Raw genomic sequence first — 20537 nt, forward strand, 5'->3', positions numbered from 1 at the left:
ACGCGCACACACACACACACACTGGCACACACACACACACACACCGGCACACACACACTGACACACACAGACACACACACACACACACACACACACACACACTCACACACATACGCCGGTAACTAAGCCAACGTTTTGGATTCTGCCGGCGTTACCCATGCAGATGCAGACACACACACACACACACACACACACACACACACACACACACACACACACACACACACACACACACACACACACACACACAACACAACACAACACAACACATTCACTCACTCACTCACTCACTCACTCACTCACTCACTCACTCACTCACACACATATGGGAAGGGGAGTCGATCGAGCATGACTTATGGGGGGCGGGTAGCTAAGTTGGTGGAGCACTGGATTCGTGATCCTAGGGTCACGGGTTCGAATCCAGGCCGGGACGGACACCAGACACCGCGGGTCAACTTTTTGTGCAGACTTAAAGACAGTATACACGTCCCACGTACGTAAAAGACCTCGGTGCAGGTGGCTGATTACACCTAAACACGCACACACCTGGAAAACGCGACTCTTATTGCTGCTTCTGCTAGCTTTCCACTTGGAGGAAGACACCCAAATCTCCCAGCAATAGGATAATGAAATAAATCAATTTTTTTTTAAAGAATAAAAAATGATACCTATTGTTACAGGTGAGGGCGGAGCACCTGTTCGGGTGGACCCCAACACACTGATGTTGGAGACCAAGACGCGTTACGAGGTGGGCTACAAAAACCACAACTTCAACGAGTACGCCAGTGACCTCATCTCAGTGCAGAGAACCGTGCCAGACTTCAAGCCTCAAGAGTAAGAGGATTTTGTATGTTTGACAATAGGTATACAGGGCTCCCCCGTCCTAGAGGGTCCCGGGACCCCCACTTTTGATTTTTAAAGGGTCCATGGACCCCCTAGGCGGAGTCTAGTCCCGCCTCCTTTCCGATATCGTTCCCGCGTGAAAATGGCACTGATAATTTGTGCTTGCATTTTGACTAACGGATGTAGCCACAACGACTACAGATGTGGCGTAACGCTGCGGGTAGCCTGCATCATCATATGTTTTTCACTCTGTCCTTCCTTTGTCATTACAGATGTAGCCGCAACGACTACAGTCGTGACGTAACCCTGCAATCAGCCAGCATCATCACTCTGTCCTTTCTTTGTTATTACAGATGTAGCCACAACGACTACAGAAGTAGCGTAACGCTGCAGCCAGCCAGCATCATCATGTGTTTCTACAACGAGGCGTGGAGCGCCCTTCTGAGGTCCGTGCACAGCGTGCTGGACAGGTCGCCCCCACACCTGCTCAACGAGCTCATCCTCGTCGACGACTTCTCCGATGCAGGTAAGTGCAGGCCACACCCCCCCCCCCCCCCCTCCTCCTCCCTTTTACATGGGACAACACCATCCATCCACTTTGTCTCATACCAAAAATGAACAGCCTGGGTTCACGCTATTCACAGTTCGAATCTTTTGATGAAGTAATTTTGTAAAAGACACTGGTGGCTTTTTTTCATTAAAATTTTTTTTAGCTCAGCACAGCAGGGAGTCACGGTGTTGATTATTGGTGTGTGCCAAGTAGAGGGATGGTCTTATCAGATGTAAAAGACTGTCCACATCAGTCTAAGATAGTGAACCGGTCTGTTTTTACGAGAAGGAGAGTGCTATTTATGAAAAGATTCAAAGTAAACGTAACTCAACTCTGTACATTTCATTGCAATTTTGTGATTTTAAATGTACAAGACTTGTCTACATCAGTCTAAGATAGTGAACCGGCCTGTTATTTTACGAGAAGGGGTGTGCTATTTATGAAACATCTCAACAAGTGACAAAGTAAACGGAACTCGACTCCGTACGTTTGATCTCAATCTTGTTCTTTCAGAGCATCTGAAGACGAAGCTGGACCAGTACATGGCCAAGTACCCCAAAGTGAAGATCCTGCGCATGCCCCAGCGCGAGGGCCTGGTGAGAGCGAGACTAAAGGGCGTGGAGATGGCACAGGCACCCATCCTCATCTTCCTCGACTCTCATGTCGAGTGTGCTGAAGGTAGGTTGTCGGAGTGGTTAGACTCTGTGTGTGTGTGTGTGGGGGGGGGGGGGGGGGGGGGGGTGCGAGTGTGTGTGTTGGCAGGGGGTGCTGTTTTGTGTGCGTCTGTGTGTGTGGGGGTGGGGTGTGTTTGTGTGTGTTGTTGGGGCATGCGTTTGTGTGTCTGTCAGTCTGTGTGTGTGTGCGTGCGTGTGTGTGTGTGTGTGTGCGCGCGCGCGCGCGTGTGTGTGTGTGTGCCTGTGCCTGTGTGTGTGTGTGTGTGTGTGTGTGTGTGTGTGTGTGTGTGTGTGTGTTAAAACGGAATCAGGATAAGGGATGATGGAGTGATGGCTGCAGGCAATTAGGCAATCATTGTCTTTTCATCAGTCACAAAACTGACAGAAGCAATAATTATGTTTGCTACATGCTCACATTGGTGGAAATGATAATTATGCCCGAAGCGGAACTTTCCCAGTCTTTTCTCACTTTTGTTTTACTGGCATCCCTCTATCAGGTGCACTAATGACAAGTAAGCAATCAAAACGGTTGCGGACGATTTTTTTTTTAAAATGGAGCTAAGTGATCTGTACAGACGACATTTTCCTGAGTAATGACTTGCATTCATGCTAGCATGTAGTCGTAATCCGCGGTGTTTTGTAACAGCGCCATAAGTTACTTCAGCTATGTTCTGGCAATCGTATTGTGAGTCTAGTGTTTAAACATTCTTATCTTTACATCATGAATTCCTTGACTGCCGGAAGCATTTCGTTAAAACATTAAATTAAAAAAATGTATAACATAATAGGTATGACAATTGGACAAAATATGAAACAAATATTCTCCAGGGGAGGCAATCATCTTGCTGCACTTCAAAGGGGTTGTTTCCCTTGTCAGAGTATTGCTATATTATCACAAGAAACGTACGTCATACGTGTAGTGGCAGTCAAGGGGGTTAAGGGCATGGTACCTCCTTGCAGGAGAGTCGGAGTGGCACAGTGGTTAGAGCGCTTGTCTCTCACGCTGGAGGTCGTGGGTTCTTCCCCCAGCCGAGGCGAATACAAATACCCGGGTTTTCCCCAACGCTCTCCAGTCCGTCCAGCTGGAAATGGGTACCTGACCCTATTTAGACAAGATACAAGATACAAGATACAAGATATTTATTCACCAATTTTGCAAAAGGATTTCATCTTGGCACGGCACGGTAAAAATAAAATAAAAACCAACCAGACACATATGCAGACACACATCACCATGCATGCATACATACGTACATTACACTGTCATGCACACACAGACACAACTCACACACACACACACACACACACACACACACACACACACACACACACACACACACACACACACACACACACACACACAATTATTTACATTCTCACACATAACCAGCCACATATCTACATCACAAATTCACATCGTCGCCTTGTAAAGGTAAAAACCATATCAGTTTAAAAGGGGTGCCAGTAATATCAATACAACATTAGTGAATACTAGAACAATACCTAAAATTTATAATCCATTTAAAAGTAAGTAGTACACGTAATTATTATCATTTAGTCAGATCATCACATAAAATTATATAATCATGATCTAGCCAGTTAGACAGTTTAAAACAACAGTATTAACAGACTATCACAGATCTACTCAAGCACCTGAACCTAGAGTCGCATTGCACAAAACTACTACCATCACAGAACTACTCCAGCACCTAAAAAATAAGGACCATTCCACATTGCACATATTCCCACTATCACAAGTTATGAGAACAGTAATGGAATGCAGTGAAAGGACTAAGTAACAAAAGAACCCCCCCCCCCCCCCCCAATCCTATAACTACAGTATATTACAACGTCTTCACTACAGGAGTTGTCAGTACAGCATGGGGGATGAAGCTAGAGCGAAAGCGACTAGTTCTGGCTTTCAAAGCTCTGTAGCGCCTACCAGATGGAAGAGGCTCGAAGAAGTGGTTTGCCGGGTGGGAGGGGTCGCGAACAATCTTTCCTGCTTTTCGACCTGAGCGCAACTCAAAGATAGAGGCAACGGAGGGGAAGTCACAGCCCGACGGGGAAGGCAGAAGCGGCGAGGGAGAGGAGTGGGCATGGCCCTCATAAAGCTAGCCCTAAAAAAGTTCAGATCTCTTACATCGCTCCCCTTCGATTAATTATGGTTGTGGGAATACCTTTACCTTTACGGCCTTTACCTTTGGTTTAAACAATGTTTATTCATATTTTACATGTTCAAGAAATGTACATAGACATAAGGTGAAAACAACAACAAGCCTACGGCTTACGGTGGTGTCTTCAAACACAAGAGGAACATGACAGACAGTACAGCCTTTACCTTTACTTCCGTGCATGCAGGTTGGATGGAGCCCCTGATCTACGAGGTGTCGAAGAACTCGACGGTGGCGGTGACCCCCATCATCGACATCATCGACAAGGACTCCATGGCCATCGTGCAGGCGGTGGAGAGTATCGGCGTGGTTGACCTCCGCCAGATGACCTTCACCTGGAGCAGGCTGACCCCCAGGATACAGCGGCTGAGAGGGTCCGCTGGGAGGCCTTATATGTAGGTCAATGTGCCTGTTAGGTGTGTGTGTGTGTGTGTGTGTGTGTGTGTGTGTGTGTGTGTGTGTATTGGGAGGGGGAAGCCATGGCGAAGTGGAGGGGTTTGGAGTGGAGGTTCCCCAAGCAGGCCTTTTATGTAGGTGAATGTTCTTGTTGGGGCGTACGTGTGTTGGGAGGGGGGGGGGGGGGGGTGATAGAGAACCGGAGGGGATGGGGTTGGATAAAAGTGCTCATGAACTCTCGCATGATGGAATAGTCTTCCAGGTGCGATTGAGAGCACATGCACTTGAAACGAGGTGGGCAGGGTCTGTTGGTCGGATGTCACGTGGTCAGGGTGGCGGACGCTCTAGTGGACTACTCATACTATATATAGTACTAGTCTTGAGAGCACATCATCTAACACACAGGCCCCGCCCAGCTCGTCGCTGTGTCAACTGCATGTGATTCAAAGGCCCGTTGATGTTGTAGGAGGGCCTTAATGTTGATAACCCGCGGTTTTGTTCTGTTCTTGTTGCAGCAGTTTGTATGATCTAATGGATGTGTGGATGAGCAACACAAGATGAGTGTATCGGCTTCTTCCACCTCCGTTCCATCAACACCAATCCAAATACTGTACAAAATAAAACGCACATGCGGGTTTTCCCGTGTAACATGCCCCTAATGGCTTTGCCGTGAGGGCGTAAAACTTACATTTTCTCCCTTGTTGTACACAGGTCCCCCACAATGGCAGGAGGCCTGTTCGCCATCAACAAAGAGTTCTTCCAGCAGCTGGGCACGTGGGACCCGGGCCTTGTGCTGTGGGGCGGCGAGAACCTCGAACTCTCTTTCAAGGTCTGTATATATGCAATACACACTTTTTTTAACAAGTGTGCCGTCGGGGACTGGGGTGGAATTGTTCGGAATTTCAAGTTAGGTCGAATAAATTATGGGATGGGCAGGGAATGGCCCGGAAGTATGTAAATAAGACATGCACAATGAGGCTGCACATCGTATGCGCCAACATCACGTCCATTCTTCATGTGTTGATCAGCTTGACTGATGGGGATAGGGGGGAGAGTCAATGTGTCTGTTGGGGTGTGAGCGTGCGTGCGTGTGTCTGTGTGTGTGTGCGTGCGAGTTTATGTGCGTGCGTGGTTGCGTTCGTGCGGCGTGCACATAGATGTGTGAGTGAGTGAGTGCGTTCATACGTGCGTACGTGTGTGTGTGTGTGTGTGTGTGTGTGTGTGTGTGTGTGTGTGTGGGATTCGGTGGCCGAGTGGTGACGCACTTGCGCTCGGAAGCGAGAGGTTGCGAGTTCGACCCTGGGTCAGGGCGTTAGCAATTTTCTCCCCCCTTTCCTAACCTAGGTGGTGGGTTCAAGTGCTAGTCTTTCGGATGAGACGAAAAACCGAGGTCCCTTCGTGTACACTACATTGGGGTGTGCACGTTAAAGATCCCACGATTGACAAAAGGGTCTTTCCTGGCAAAATTGTATAGGCATAGATAAAAATGTCCACCAAAATACCCGTGTGACTGGGAAAAGTAGGATATGCGCCGAAATGGCTGCGATCTGCTGGCCGATGTGAATGCGTGATGTATTGTGTAAAAAAATTCCAGCTCACACGGCATAAATAAATCCCTGCGCCTTGAATATGTGCGCAATATAAATTGCATAAAATAAAAATTAAAAAAATTAAAAAATAAATCCCTGCGCTTAGAACTGTGCCCACGGAATACGCGCGATATAAGCCTCATATTGATTGATTGATTGTCCTGTGTACACGTATACGTATAGGTTACAACACGAGTGGTTTTTTATATGGCTTGTATTTCAGTCAAGACCCAGCGGATGAATATCATCGGGAGACACGAGCCTCTGGCGAGTGTCTCTCGATTGATATTCCCGCTGGGTCTTGACTGAAATATAAGCCATATAAAAAACCACGAGTGTTGTAATCTGTATATCCCATTCTACCATCAAACACAAAGTGTAGACTACTAGCGGCACTGTTGCGATCTGTGCAGGGTAAAACTGTTGCCAGCGAGACTTAGCCCTTTTGCAACCTTAAACTAAGTGACCGTCGCTGAAAAAATAAAACGAATGAGTGCATCGATAAGTACGCGGTAACACTACTTTCAGACCATTTAAAAGCTTTAAGTAAAGGTTCATAAGTTGCAAGAAAGTAATGAAGTCGAATAGAAATTAATTTAGTTGAAGCGCACAATTCTTTTGTTTTGCGTTTCAGGTCGGCAGAACGGGCGAAACGGGTTTGGGACCCATTTGGCTTACTCGATTCAGAATTGATTCCACGTTGTTTTTCTCGAACGTGTGTAATTAGGCTTATTGACAGAGAAGCAAATCTTAGGGAACAAATATGTAGGTTTAGATTTAACCATTTGCTCCCTATTTGAAATGTATCTACGTGATAAACTGTTTTGCGAGTGTGTTTGCATGGATGAACTTAAACTGGTATGGGTGAGAGGAAAACGCGACCGACACGTCTGTCACCGCCGATTGATTGCATTTTGAAGGAATATGACTGGATTACGGAAAAATATGTGGACTTACTGCAGAGCCAGGCAAAAGAGTAGACTTGCTCGCAAAACACGTGAAACAGCCGATGTTTGATAGCTGAAGGCGCACACCGGCAAAACACACTACCGACAGATTCTCAAAAGTCGTCTGCTAACGATGCAAGGGGAGGGTACTCGTGTTTTTGTTTTGGTTCGCTAGCATCTGGTTATCTTGTAAGTTGAATGTTCGTTTTTTTCGACCTGCATTGCTTTCATAATGAAAGAAACTTTTGCTTATTGCATCTCATACATCAGATCAGTTCTGAGATTCATTTTTGCGTGCAACTGATATGGTTTTCTGAGCCGTGCAATGCGATTTTAGAACTTCATACAAATGTGTCACATTGTTCGGCGCGAGGTCAAAGGTCGGGAGGAAAGTAGTCCTTTGCCCAAATCGGAATCTGCACTATCATATATTTTTTGGAGTCCATGATGTATTTATTGAGCTATAAAAATACAACATATATACCCATACTGAAGTAACAGAGACAAAGAAGGGAGGTCATGGGATATATATATATATATATCCTTGTCACTTCCGCAGTTGTGGATGTGTGGTGGCGCCATCCTCATCCACCCGTGTTCCCGAGTGTCGCACATCTTCCGCGACAAGTCGCCCTACCTGAAGAACAACGTGGATCGTATCGTCAAGGGCAACGCCGCCAGGGTGGCTGAGGTCTGGCTCGACGACTACAAGCGATTCTTCTTCCACAGGGAGGCCTACAGTGCCGTGAGTATACAGTGGAACCCCCTGTTAAGACTTCTTTTAAAACATCTCAGAAAATCAGGTCTTGAAAAAGGAGGGGGTCTTTAAATTGGGGGTAAATTTACAGAGGTTCTGAACAGAAAGTCTCAAAAAACAAAGTCTTAAAAGGGAGGGAGTCTTAACTTGGGGGGGGGGGGGGTCTTAAAACGGGTGTTCCAGTGTATAAGGGTACTGCAGGGATGTGTTTTGGACTATTAGCCTGCCTATAGCCCCATCATGTCCGTAATCGTTGCTTTAACTTTGTACTTTTAATTCTAGTTATTCGCTCAGTCTTTTGACGTTGGCAATCGGCAAAACGCAGACACTTCTTTCAGATCACGATAAACTTTGTCGTCGTTTTGGCAAATCTGTCGGACTCTTTTCACAGTGATAGGTGACGCCAGGAAGTGCGGATTAAACTTCCGGACATTGCTGAAACTTGTATGACCATTTCGGCAAATTTGCCCCAGTAAATAAATCCTGGTAAAAATCTAGAAGTATAGAAGTGATTTACCCTTGCCTGTTTGAGTATGCTCACTGGGGACACTGCCAGTTTTAACGTCAGCCAAGATCTTGTTTACTGATTCCAGATAGTAATTGTCAACTTTCCACTAACTTTCCCCATCCCCTGTCTCCGAATTGTGGAGTAGTGTATTAGTTCTGCGAACAAGGGTCTATCAGGCATTTGCTTTTGTTCTTGACCATGTACATTCAGTATATCGTTATAATCGTGGGTGTGGGGGTGGGGGGTGGGGGGTGGGGGGGGGGTGGTGGTGGTTGCCGGTTGGCACAGTTGTAAGTAGTCTGGTTAAGTAGTTATGCAGTCAGCTGGGTGGTAACCATCGATTGGTTAACTGATAACGTTGGCGTGGTATATTTGACATTTTTCTTCTTTTGAATACCTTGATGACCAAACTGTGTAAAGTTGACTGCGCTGTTTGTACTGTCAACGGACACAGGGGGAGTAATCTGTGATGTCCTTTTGAACAGCTGGTGTGGCGGTTACCCCCCTTGCTGGGATGTTTTAGTTCTTCGTCACTTTATCGAGTATCGTGCTTTTCATCCCATTTGTTGTACATAATTATTTGATATCTACATTGTGTAAGTTAGGCGGAACCAGTTTCCTGGCACCCGAGAGCATAACTTACTCGGAAACAAGCACACAAGCCTATCGTGATAGCTGGTGTTGAAGTCGAACAGGTTGAAAGCTATCGCTACCTTGGTGTAGTGATCGACAACAAGCTGTCTTGGCATGCCAACACTGACCAAATCTTGAAGAAAGCGCACACGCGCATGTACTGTCTAAGGAAGCTTAGATCGTTCTCTGTTCGTAATGACATCCTGCAAATGTTCTATCTGTCCACTGTTGGTAGCGTGTTGACATATGCATGTGTGTGCTGGGGGGGGTAATCTTAGTAAACAGGATAGTGACAGGCTAGAAAAGCTAGTCAAGAAGGCTGGATCTGTTGTAGGCAGGAAGCAAGAGACCATTGAATCAGTTTGCCAGAGACGACTGACTGACCGACTGACCTCAATTTTGGCTGACGAGACACACCCACTGAAACCTGAATTTGACTCTCGACGCATTGACAGGAGTGGTAGACTGAGGGCTATGGTTGCTAGAACGTCACGTTTCCGCAATTCTTTTGTTCCCAGAGCTATCCATGCTTTCAACCAATCACATGTTAGAGGCCTCTATCATGTTTCTCTGTCATAATTATTACTGTACTCTGTTGCTGGGTTATCTGTAATGTATGTATTTTTAGTAACTGTATTACCGTAGCCCAAATGTGCGGTGTTCTAGTCGACATGTGGTGCTTTGTAAACCTTGTGTGTGCGTGGATGTGGAGGTGGACTCTTGGACGTCTTTTTGTTATTGGAATTATGGTTTTTGTTAATTTGTATTGCTGTTGCTGTTGTTGTGTGAGTGAGTTGTGAGTTGGCAGACTAGACTTGACGGATGACTGTTTGCGTTAGTGAGACTGTGTTTAGTATGCATTCTTATTCTTTTGATTGGAAATGAGTATTGTTACAACATAATTTCCATATGGATTAATAAATTTGAGTTGAGTTGAGTTGAGTTGAGTTGAAACGTTGCATTGATCAAACGACTTTCGTCCTTAAAATTCTCATAGAATGATAATAGTGTTGTGTCCTGACAGTGTCGCGTTCTTCTTGCAGAATACGTACGGTGACGTGAGCGGGAGAAAGCAGTTACGTCACGTTCTGGCGTGTCACAGTTTCCAGTGGTACGTCGACAACGTGTATCCTGAACTCTTCATTGACGGGACTGGAAAACATTATGGACATGTGAGTAGTAGATAACACCATGGTCGTTTGTTGAATCTCATTCTTAAGTCGCTTAAATCCAATGGCCGATAGAAGTGTGGAACTTAGTGTAGGAGAAGTTGTGTTGCCCACTGACCAGTAGTTTATAGAGTGCTGTTCACATGTCAGACTTCCACCAACGTTAGTTGTTTTGAAGTCGCCCAGGAGTCGCTGAGACCAAGTCAGCGAAATATTGCCATGTGAACGGTCACGATGATTTAGTACCGATGTAGTTCGCGATGATTTTAACTGAGACTTAAACAAATCAGTTCTGCTCGACTCCTCAGCGATTTACAAGCGATTTGCAGCAGACATGTTATTGGGTTATGTCTAGCAAGAAAACAACAAATGCGCAACCGGACAAACTGACCCCGGCCGAATGTGCAAATTAGGTCGTTAGGTACCAGCAAAAATATCACACGTGGTATCACACTGAAATTGTTAACTGTATTGCTGTTCCTTTCGTTCATTCAGATCAAGTCTTCCACTGGCCTGTGTCTCATTTTCAAGGATGGAGCCAAGAGGGAACTCATCTTGAGCGCGGAATGTGCAAATGCGGTGAGTTGAACTGATAGAGGCCGCTTAAGTGTCAAGAAATATCACTCTCCTTCATTTTTGATGCTGGATCTTTGAGACCGTACCAACTTCAAAGATTGTGTGACTTTTCGACATGATTAGTTGGGTGGTTTCTGGTCAAATTTCAAGGCGCAATGGGATCGAGTTTGGGTCGATAAGAATGGAATTATCATCTTTTTGGTGTTTTTATCTGATTCATATTACTTATGACGAAGGAGAGCCGTACGAGCATATACAGTTTTGTCACCGAAAGTCTCTTTCAGGCCAAGCCAATGTTGAAAAACTATTTACGGAAGATTATTTTCTCGCTGAACAAACACGACGTTACAGTTCTGTTACTAAAAACATGCAGTCTCTCGTTAATACCCAACGAAATTAAAACTAAAAGACTGTTTGTAAAATTAATGGTGTTTTGTTGTCCTTTGTTTTTGTCTGTTTCCTGGTGAAGCTTTCATAAGCGAAAATTCGTATTGTATTGTGCTGTCTTGTATCGGTGAGTAGGGAATTCTGTTGTTTTTCAACTTTGTTCATCTCACCACAGTCACTTTGTTGTTTAGATTTTGTGATGGTGTTTTGTTTTCTCGTCACGTGTTGTTCAGGAGTTATGGCAGACGTCGAAGAGCAAAGAAATCCGCTACATCAGCACGTGTCTGGAACAGTACCAGAGCCACGTGTTCGCCAGCCCGTGCGACTCGCAGGAATACAGTCAGGCATTTGAAGTCAGCGCTCAGGTTGGTTTTCACTCCTCTAAGTAAATTTTTTTTTTAATAAAAAAAGAAGCACAGCTTGGCCGGATGAGTTCCCCCAGCTGTTTGGGGACCTGGTGGCCCTTAATAAAACGGCGGCATTCGTGCGTGCTACAGGAGTGGACGTCTAGAAGAAGCGAACGTGAAGAAGAACTCCTCTTAGTATTTTTCTGGGCCGGTATGCAGGTTAAAGACTCTAATCCTGATAGACTGCATTGAGGTGACAGTTAATCTCGGACCTAAGTTTCTAACCTCGACTCCTGTACACCGGTCCTGCTCTTTATTATAGTCGCAATAGAAAAGGTTCAAGGTTCTCTCTGTCTCTGTCTCTCTCTCTCTGTCTCTCTCTCTGTCTGTCTCTGTCTCTGTCTCTCTCTCTCTCTGTCTCTCTCTCTGTCTCTGCCTCTCTCTCTCTCTGATCGGAGCAACTTTATTCCCAAATGAAAGGTATAACTATGTCAATGTAATTTTGTAATGTTTGAGTTCTCCTTATGTAATTCCTTATTGCACATCGTGTTGCATTCCATACAATGTATTTCTGTATTTTATATGATTGAATTTATATTTGTAATGTGCGTCTGTCTTTATGTGTTGTATAAAGGACAGGTTGGAAGAATAGGCTTTGCCTAAAACCTTTATCCTTTTGTAATAAAGTTCTGAGTCTCTCTCTCTCTCTCTCTCTCTCTCTCTCTCTCTCTCTCTCTCTCTCTCTCACACACACACATACACACACGCACACACACACACACACACACACACACACACACACACACTTTCTCAGATCTTTGGAGGTGTAAAAAGGAAGGTTCCACTGTATTGTATTTAATCTGTGTATTTTCAGGGTGACCAGGTAGCCATACTCCACGTACCCACGGGTCTGTGTTTGTCAGCCATAGAGATGGATAGGACTGGCACCGTGGCTCTGGCACCTTGTCTCTACGGCGACACAAGACAAGTCTGGAAGTTCAAGAAAAATCCCTTGCCATTGTGATGATTGGATTTGTTAGAAGGACGCGGAGGGGTTAGAGGTTGTTTTTGTGTTGTTGTTCTTTTTTTTTTTTCTTTTTTTTTTTGGGGGGGGGGGGGGGGCTCGGTTATCGCAAGGCAAGACCTGCTGGTGGCCTGGGTGGAAGTTGCATGTGTGTGAAGGTGTTTTTTCGGGGGGGGGGGGGGGGGTGTTAATGTGTGTGTGTGTGTGTGTGTGTGTGTGTGTGTGCTTGCGTGTATATGTGTGTGTGTAAGTGTGTGGCCAGGGTGGAAGTTGCATGTGAAGGTGATTGGGGGTGTGGGGGGGGGGGGTTGGATGTTAATGTGTGTGTTTGTGTGTGTGTGTGTAAGTGTGTGTGTGTGTGTGGGTAAGTGTGTGTGTGAGAGAGAGAGAGGTATGTCTGTGCACTCATATTTACCATAAATAACAAAATGCATTCCATGTTGTCGTTGTTGTTATTGTTGTTTTTTGATGTTGTTGTTGTTGTTCATCTACATTCATTCCGGTGTGGGTTGAGTGCTCCCCATTCAGTGCAATCAATCAGTCTACAGTAGGGCTTGACCCGAGATAGTCCATGTCTGGCATTCCGACCATCACAGTCGCTTCTTTTTATTTGTTTGTGCCTTGTATGTCTTGTGCCTGACTTTTCCCTTGTTCGTTTGTTTGTTCGTTCGTTTAAAGGTAAGGTCATTCCTGTGTTTATGCAAATATAACCATCTGTTTGCAATGTTTCTGGACAGTTCCTGGACACTCTTTCAGTGTATTGAGGCTGTGAAATCCGAGTATCGGGTATCACAGTTTATAGAAATGTCATCGTTTAGACAACGTTGCAATCCGATTTCTTACAGGTATTTTATGTCTCCTCGAAGCTGTCTCGTATGTGTGTGTGTGTGTGTGTGTGTGTGTGTGTGTGTGTGTGTGTGTGTGTGTGTAGAAACATATGTGTAATTGTATGTGGGTGTGCGTCTGTGTGTGTGTGTGTGTGTGTGTGTGTGTGTGTGTGTGTGTGTGTGTGTGTGTGTGTGTGTGTGCGTGCGTGTGTGTGCGTGCGTGATAAGGAGTACAGTGGGCGAGCGACTAATGGTACATGGGTTATTATTATTTTCAACCATAGTCGGTTAGCAGGGTTTCATTTACTAGTACGCCTTGAAAATGGCGCATAACATCCCAAAACTTGATGTCCCATTGGAATTCCCTTCAGTGCGTTAAAGGGCGCACTGAGGTTACGTAATACGTACCACTGCGCCACCCCATGCCCACTTTTCACAGGAGTACAGTGTTCGGAAAGACCTAAGCAAAAACGCGCGCCAAGCCGAGCAACTTGTGAGTTTTTGAAACGCGCTGTGATTGGCTTTTAAAATGTAATTCATTAGTATTCAACCAATCCTACGAACTATCTGTGCGGGACCGATCTGTGCTTGCGCGTTTACCTCTGTGGAAACTGTCAACACAAGCATTATCGCTCGAAACACAGACCCACGTAAAAAAGCCATGCCTCCAAAGAAAAAAGTAGGCCTAAAGTTACTTCCCGGTCAAGCAAAGATATCCGTTCAACTGCCTCGCCCATCAACCTCCGGTGATGTTTGCATTTAAAGGCTGACATATAGTCCTATTTAATTAGTTTAATTACTTCCAGGGCTTTTCCCAACGTTGCGGGGATGTATAAATTAAGCTTCCTGCAAAGTTTTAGGTTTGAAGTCCTTACCAATTACGAGAAATAATTAATTCTTTATTGCTATGTTTAGCAACAGTTTTCCAGGACTTGGGCTATTTTTAGACCGCCAACACACAGTACAGCTGCTTCGTCAATCCCCGCGTGAAGGAAATCTCTCTCTCTCTCTCTCTCTCTCTCTCTCTCTCTCTCTCTCTCTCTCTCTCTCTCACACACACACACACACACACACACACACACACACGTACACACACACACGTGACACGCAAACTAACCTGATCCACTGGCACATTCGCATATCAACATATGGCATCAAATATAACTATTTTGCATCTTTCGACAAAAGCATTTTCGGACCGCCTAGCCTGCTTTGTGCGTTTTGCCTTCGACTATGTAATGTCCCATCAGAATTTGGTTGAGGGGGACAAATGTCCCATTGTCTTTTTCTTCCAGGTTAGTGTCATAGACTACTTAGTATAATTACGTTGATGTTTTTCTGAAACGACGTCTAAATCGAGACGGACTGCCGAGAGAAGAATGAAGAGGTTTTGACTGCTGTGCGACCAATTGCTCACTTGTTACTATTTCCCACATCTAGTTGGTATGTGTTGGTTGTTGATATATGTGAATGTGTTCCCGAAGTGGGATACAGAGGTTTTGACTGATGTGTGATTACATTTTCATGTGTTACTGTTATCTGCATCAAGTTGCTAGATGGTATAATATTATGTGTGAGAGGCACAGTCCATCCCGTTTTAACATTTCCGCGCACATTAAAAACAATTCCACTGCAAAGACACTAGCCAGTCTGTTGATTGTTGATTGTTGATTGTTGATGTGTGTCCAGATGGAGGGATGGCCTCAGACTGAGACAGCGAAAGCTTTGACCAAGTTTGAACTCTGGCTGAGATTTTTTTTTTTTTTTTAAGAAGAAAAATAGGTCTGACTCAGCGTGTGGGGCGATCGAGGTCACTGAGCCTTTGTAATGTTACGTCGATATCTCCCGTGGGGCACGGACGGACATTTCTCGCCCAGTTAACGCTCGGTTTGATATGTTACCCCAAATAAAAGCCTAGCCAGATCTGAAATAGCGAGCCGATCTGTTTTAGGTTTGATATATGTCCAAGTGGAGGGATGATCTTATCCAATATAAAAGCCTAGCCAGCTCTGAGATAGCGAGCCGATCTGTTTTAGGTTTGATATATGTCCAAGTGGAGGGATGATCTTATCCAATATAAAAGCCTGGCCAGCTCTGAGATAGCGAGCCGATCTGTTTTCACGCGAAGGAGTGTGCCTTTAATGTGTTTTTGAAATTTGCAAACGAGTATGAAGGATACAGAGACTCTGACTGATATATATATATGCGTGTTAGTGTGTGCATCTGTTGTTTTTGTGGTTGTCAAAATCCGAGTGACAGGCTTTGTTGCAAGTTATTTATGTCACAGTTGAAAATAAAAAAAGATGTTTCTCGCTTGGATTTGTTTGTGTCTTCAGATTGATGTGTGACAGTGTGCGTGTGTGTGTGTGTGTGTGTGTGTGTGTGTGTGTGTGTGTGTGTGTGTGTGTAAGTTGATGGTGACGATAAATTAAATATTTGGACTGGGAAAAACAGAAACAGAAGATTTGATAATAGGATGGACATACGCCTATTAGAGATACTTTACATTCAGAGAGTCCAACAATAACTCAGATTAAATTGGTGACACACACGAGAAGTAAAGCTTCAATGGATGGATTCATCCACCGGCTTTTGGGTCATTCGTTCCTCACTTAGTCGCTTTTCTTCAAGAAAAACATTATTTCATAATTTATATATGTCCAAATATGTGCAGACTTTTCAAAAGGGTGAAGAAAGCCTAGATGAGACGTTGACCTGTAACATGTCAACAACTACAACATCTTAGTAATTTGTTCAGCAGTGATTTTGTGAGAGAAAAAAAGTCTGATATCCCAGTTACAAGTTTTAGTCGTTACCATATAAAATTAGCGCGTGATACCCTATTTTGTTTGCTAATCCTTGCCTAAGCACTCTAAAATTAATAAAAACACGCTTAAACCAAGCACTCTGTGAACTTACAGAAAAATTCACTTTCAAAATGTTCTGATCAGTTTTACTACTTTTTTTTCTCAGGGGGTAGACTGTACCCTTAAAGGAAAAGTCCAAGGTTTAGGGTCACTTTTGATACGTTGACCCTCTTAATTCATCAACCACAAATGCGTGTGTAAAAATGAACACAGAAATCCAAAAAGTATACTTTGACTCGTTTTTGGTTGTTCTGAATCGTTCCATCGCGCGCGCAGTCTTGGCTCATGACCTTGTGCACATACGTGTGCTACGTCACGAGCCTTGAACAACAAATATGGCCGGCTCAAGCAGTGAGGAAGACAAGTGGAATACGGACCGGTTTTCAGCCAGCCTGAGGTTTTAGCGTGCCCGTTTGAGCCTCTTCGTCGTCAAAATGCTGGCGAGGCCACAAGGAACTGCTTGAAACAGAGCCAGCATAAGCGGCAATACGAAATGGTATGTGATTCTCTTTGTTGTGATGTTGACACACTAGTCCGTAGTCGCTACCTCGTGCATGCTATGTAGTTTCTTTGATCGAAGTCAGGTGTGTTTTTCACAGATCAGTTGATGTGCTTCCACAGATCTGTAAGCATGTAAAGATTATGGATTTATGCTATTATTTCAGGCATCTGGTGTTGTTTATTTTCCTATCTTTAATCAAGGATTTCGTCCTTGAACTGCCCAGTTTAGAATAAATGCTTCCACGGTGATGTTCACACGCGACTATCCTTATTTTCTCTTTCTGAGTTCAGTCACACAACGTAACATGTAGACATCAAGTTAACATTGCGCAAAGCCTGTTTCTTGCGGACAAAACTGCAATTATCCTGGTATTTTTATTTGCGACAGTAAGACACTACATGACATCGACACCACTAAACAGTGAAACTTTTTTGAAATGGCGGTGGGCTGCTTTCATGTGCTAATACTAGATCTAATAGTGATCCTGACATTTTTCTTGCGAAACGGTCAAAGGGAAGTAATAAATGAATTTAGTTTTTTTAAACGAGCACACGTGATTTCCGATCTCAAACTAGATCTGAAATCATAAGATTTTCTGAGCAGTGGCGAAACGCTGATGGCGTGATATCGCAAGCCGTTTTGGAAGCAAATAAGCACTGTCAGTGTCAGACATGCTGAAACACGATTACAGCAGTTCAAACTTTTTGATTATTGATTTTTAGGAGTACGCAATATCGGACAGTCACACTACAAAAAGACAATGCGTTAGTGCATAGATCGGTATTCTCAAACGTCACGAACACTGAACAGACAGTACGTTGCTACTATATATTTTACTGTATTAACAAAACCTCACAGTCCCATTAAAAATGTGTGGTGTGTGCCGAAAAGCAACCATATGAGATTCAGTCAGTGGGACCCTGAATCTACCTGGGGTTAAATCGGGTTATTGACTCTCATTGCATGAATTTTTAAACTGAATATATATATATATACATGTACTACTGTTCGTGTTGTTTTTGTGATCCACTGCAATTTATGTGTATACCATAATCTTAGAATCTCAAGGTAATTTTTGAACGGGACATACAGATGATGCATTTTGCCATGATCACAGAGTGATACGTGTATTTTGCTTATCAGGTGTCAGTGCAGAAACTCCAAGAGGGAACGAAATTCAAATATCTGGAAAACCTGGATGAGGAGATAGACAGCCTAACAGCACATCCTCCTATGTTTGCTCGGACATATACTACCTTCAAACTGCATACTATGCGTACACACAGGAATATGGACGACTCAACATTGATCAAAATGGGTAAGTAACACAACACAAACAGATGATTTCCATTATGATAGATTTATTTATCTGAAACTGAAAGTAAAATTGACAACAGAGTGTACAATTTGTTTTCAAATACGAAAATATCACATTGGGTTAAAAAAAACCACACCATCATATATCATTAAAACTATTCTTTATTTCTAAACACATACATATCAGCATAGTTTATTCATGTAAACATCCTCATTTCGGTTCCCAATCTATCTGAAATCAAGGTAAGATATGCCAAAAAAATAGCGATCACACAGTGCTTCAGCATGAATTTGAAAACCTGCTCTACGTCACATAGACACAGCGTGTCTTATGATTCTATCCACCCTCTCCAAACAAACACGTACACGTTTTCTCTGGTACGAATGTCTTAAAAGCTCAAACTAAGCTGCTGTTTTATTCTGTCTTGCTTTGCAGGAAATACAGGCACGTCGCTTACCCATAACAGGCAGCTGGTGCGCTAGCGAGTGGGGTTTCTAGGCAGAAGCATCAGAGTACCATTACCAACCTGTGCAGTCAAAACAATCAGAAATACTTTCCCAAACGGATGAAGAGTGGGGTTCAAACTCCCTGAGCTACAGAAGGCTGAAATATACTTTTACAAATCGTGTGACTGTGTTGAACTAGTATCTTTGGTTGAACAGATTCCTGCGTGGTTTGAAGATACTGAGTTGTCACGTGGTCCGGTACATGGTTCACATTCTGCAACATTTTGTTCCAGACTTTTTCCACTGTTGGTGTACTCCAGCATCAGGTAGTCAGTCCATGAGCCGGTCAGCATAGCTTGTGTCCAGTATTGTCCGTTTGCCTGTTGCCTGAAACATGGTTTTGGGGAAGTAACTAACGATCTCTGCACACATTTTAACATGTGAATAAGAACAGAAAAGTTTGTCAAAAGTATACATAGTTTAATTTGCATTTACTTCAAGACCAGACTTTCTTCTCGTTCATTATTTCTTCATAAAGATTCTGGAAATTAACAAAATGTTTCCCCCTATCAAGGCCTCCTAACTTTTTTTTAAATGCAGGTCGGTTTTTTGTCATCTGTGCATTACTACCTCTTGCCACCCGTGCGGTCATTGCCACCAGGTATCTCAACAATCAAATCGTCTATACAGGCATAAAGGCACGTCCTTTTCCAAAACAGGATTGCTCACTACACAGATCTGCGAAGACTTTTACATGGAAAAAAATCTCTTGACTTGAACATATACCAGGAATAAACATCCTGACTGGTTTTTGGAGCTGGAGTTTTTAGGGAATGTTTTACACGTGTGGCGTTTAAGAAATTAATTCATAACATTCTACATTCGCAAAGAGAGTACCCATACAGAGTGTTGAGTTCTGGTATTTTTCAAAACGGAAGGATGGCCATATCCCATGTAAAAGCCTGGTAAGATTTCAGATGTTGAACTCAATCGTTTACACGGGAAGGGCTGTCCATTTCAGAGGACGCATCCATGCCTGGATGAGAAATACACTGATAACACAGAAAAAGCACGAGTTTAACCTGCATATTCACAAAACTGGTTCAGAGGCCCGGCAAAGGGAACACATGTTAGTTATTTTAAGAGAACATCACGAAGACCTAATTATTAAATTAAAGCCTTTCTGCAAGAATGTACATCTTCTATGAATTATATTCTAAAACGCCACATGTGTAATTCATTCCACACACAAAATCCAGCTCAAAGAAGCAGTGAGGCTGTTGATTATTGGTATGTGTTCAAGTCGACAGATGATTTTACCTGTGTAAACTGAGCCTTGGCAGATCTGATATAGTGAGCAAAGACCTGCATTTTTTTAAACGTGTTCAGAGGCCTTGAAATGGTTAAACATTTTGTTTATTTCAAGTAGTCTTTATGAAGAAAAAATTAACAATAAGGAAGGCACATGGGTTGAAATGCAAATTAGATTCCTTTTGACGAACTGTTTATGTTCTTCTTCACGTGTTACATTATGCGTACGTAGATCGCAAGATATTTTCGAAAAAATTCATAGATAAGCCAATCTGCAAACGGACAAAAATTCACAATATAAATTTATGAAGCCAATAAATTTGACTCAAGAACAAAGCTTATGTGTTTGAGGTGATGTGCATGGGTATGAATGTTGAATGAGTCCGTCAAAGATATCCTCCATGTCGCCTCACAGTGGAACCTACCATTAAAATTATACCACCTTAAATTACCTTGCTCTTTCAAATGTACTGCTTAAACTTCTTGAACATGCAACTCTTGCTGTCTACCATAAAGACCATCAGGTCAACAACATACTCGTGAATGTTTTGTTTTGGTCTATAATTAAACATTTCAGAAAATACCCTTTTTTATATTTTTTATTCGGAAGCATAACATTACTGACTTTATTTGAAACTACTTCGACAGATATAGTTTTGCAGGTTGACGGGAGGTGAGTTACGAAAGAAATT

At 43.5% G+C, this 20537-nt stretch overlaps 1 protein-coding gene and 1 long non-coding RNA gene across 2 annotated transcripts; both read left to right on the top strand.

Moving 5' to 3' along the window:
• Window positions 1–680: 680 nt before the first annotated feature.
• LOC138956374 (polypeptide N-acetylgalactosaminyltransferase 5-like) lies at window positions 681–12650 on the top strand (the record flags this gene model as incomplete). Its single annotated transcript, XM_070327743.1, is given in 10 exon segments — window positions 681–834; window positions 1197–1369; window positions 1907–2071; window positions 4429–4636; window positions 5349–5466; window positions 7733–7918; window positions 10115–10243; window positions 10736–10819; window positions 11437–11568; window positions 12425–12650. Coding segments are annotated over 10 exon segments (1499 nt in total), but the record flags the coding sequence as incomplete, so codon positions are not given.
• A 3734-nt stretch (window positions 12651–16384) lies between these two features.
• Window positions 16385–20181, top strand: LOC138956378 (uncharacterized). The gene is made up of 3 exons (XR_011452638.1): window positions 16385–16764; window positions 17914–18088; window positions 18524–20181. It is a non-coding gene; the product is annotated as an uncharacterized lncRNA (long non-coding RNA).
• Window positions 20182–20537: the final 356 nt, after the last annotated feature.

The sequence above is a fragment of the Littorina saxatilis genome, unplaced genomic scaffold, assembly GCF_037325665.1.
Source record: "Littorina saxatilis isolate snail1 unplaced genomic scaffold, US_GU_Lsax_2.0 scaffold_585, whole genome shotgun sequence".
Taxonomy (NCBI): domain Eukaryota; kingdom Metazoa; phylum Mollusca; class Gastropoda; order Littorinimorpha; family Littorinidae; genus Littorina; species Littorina saxatilis.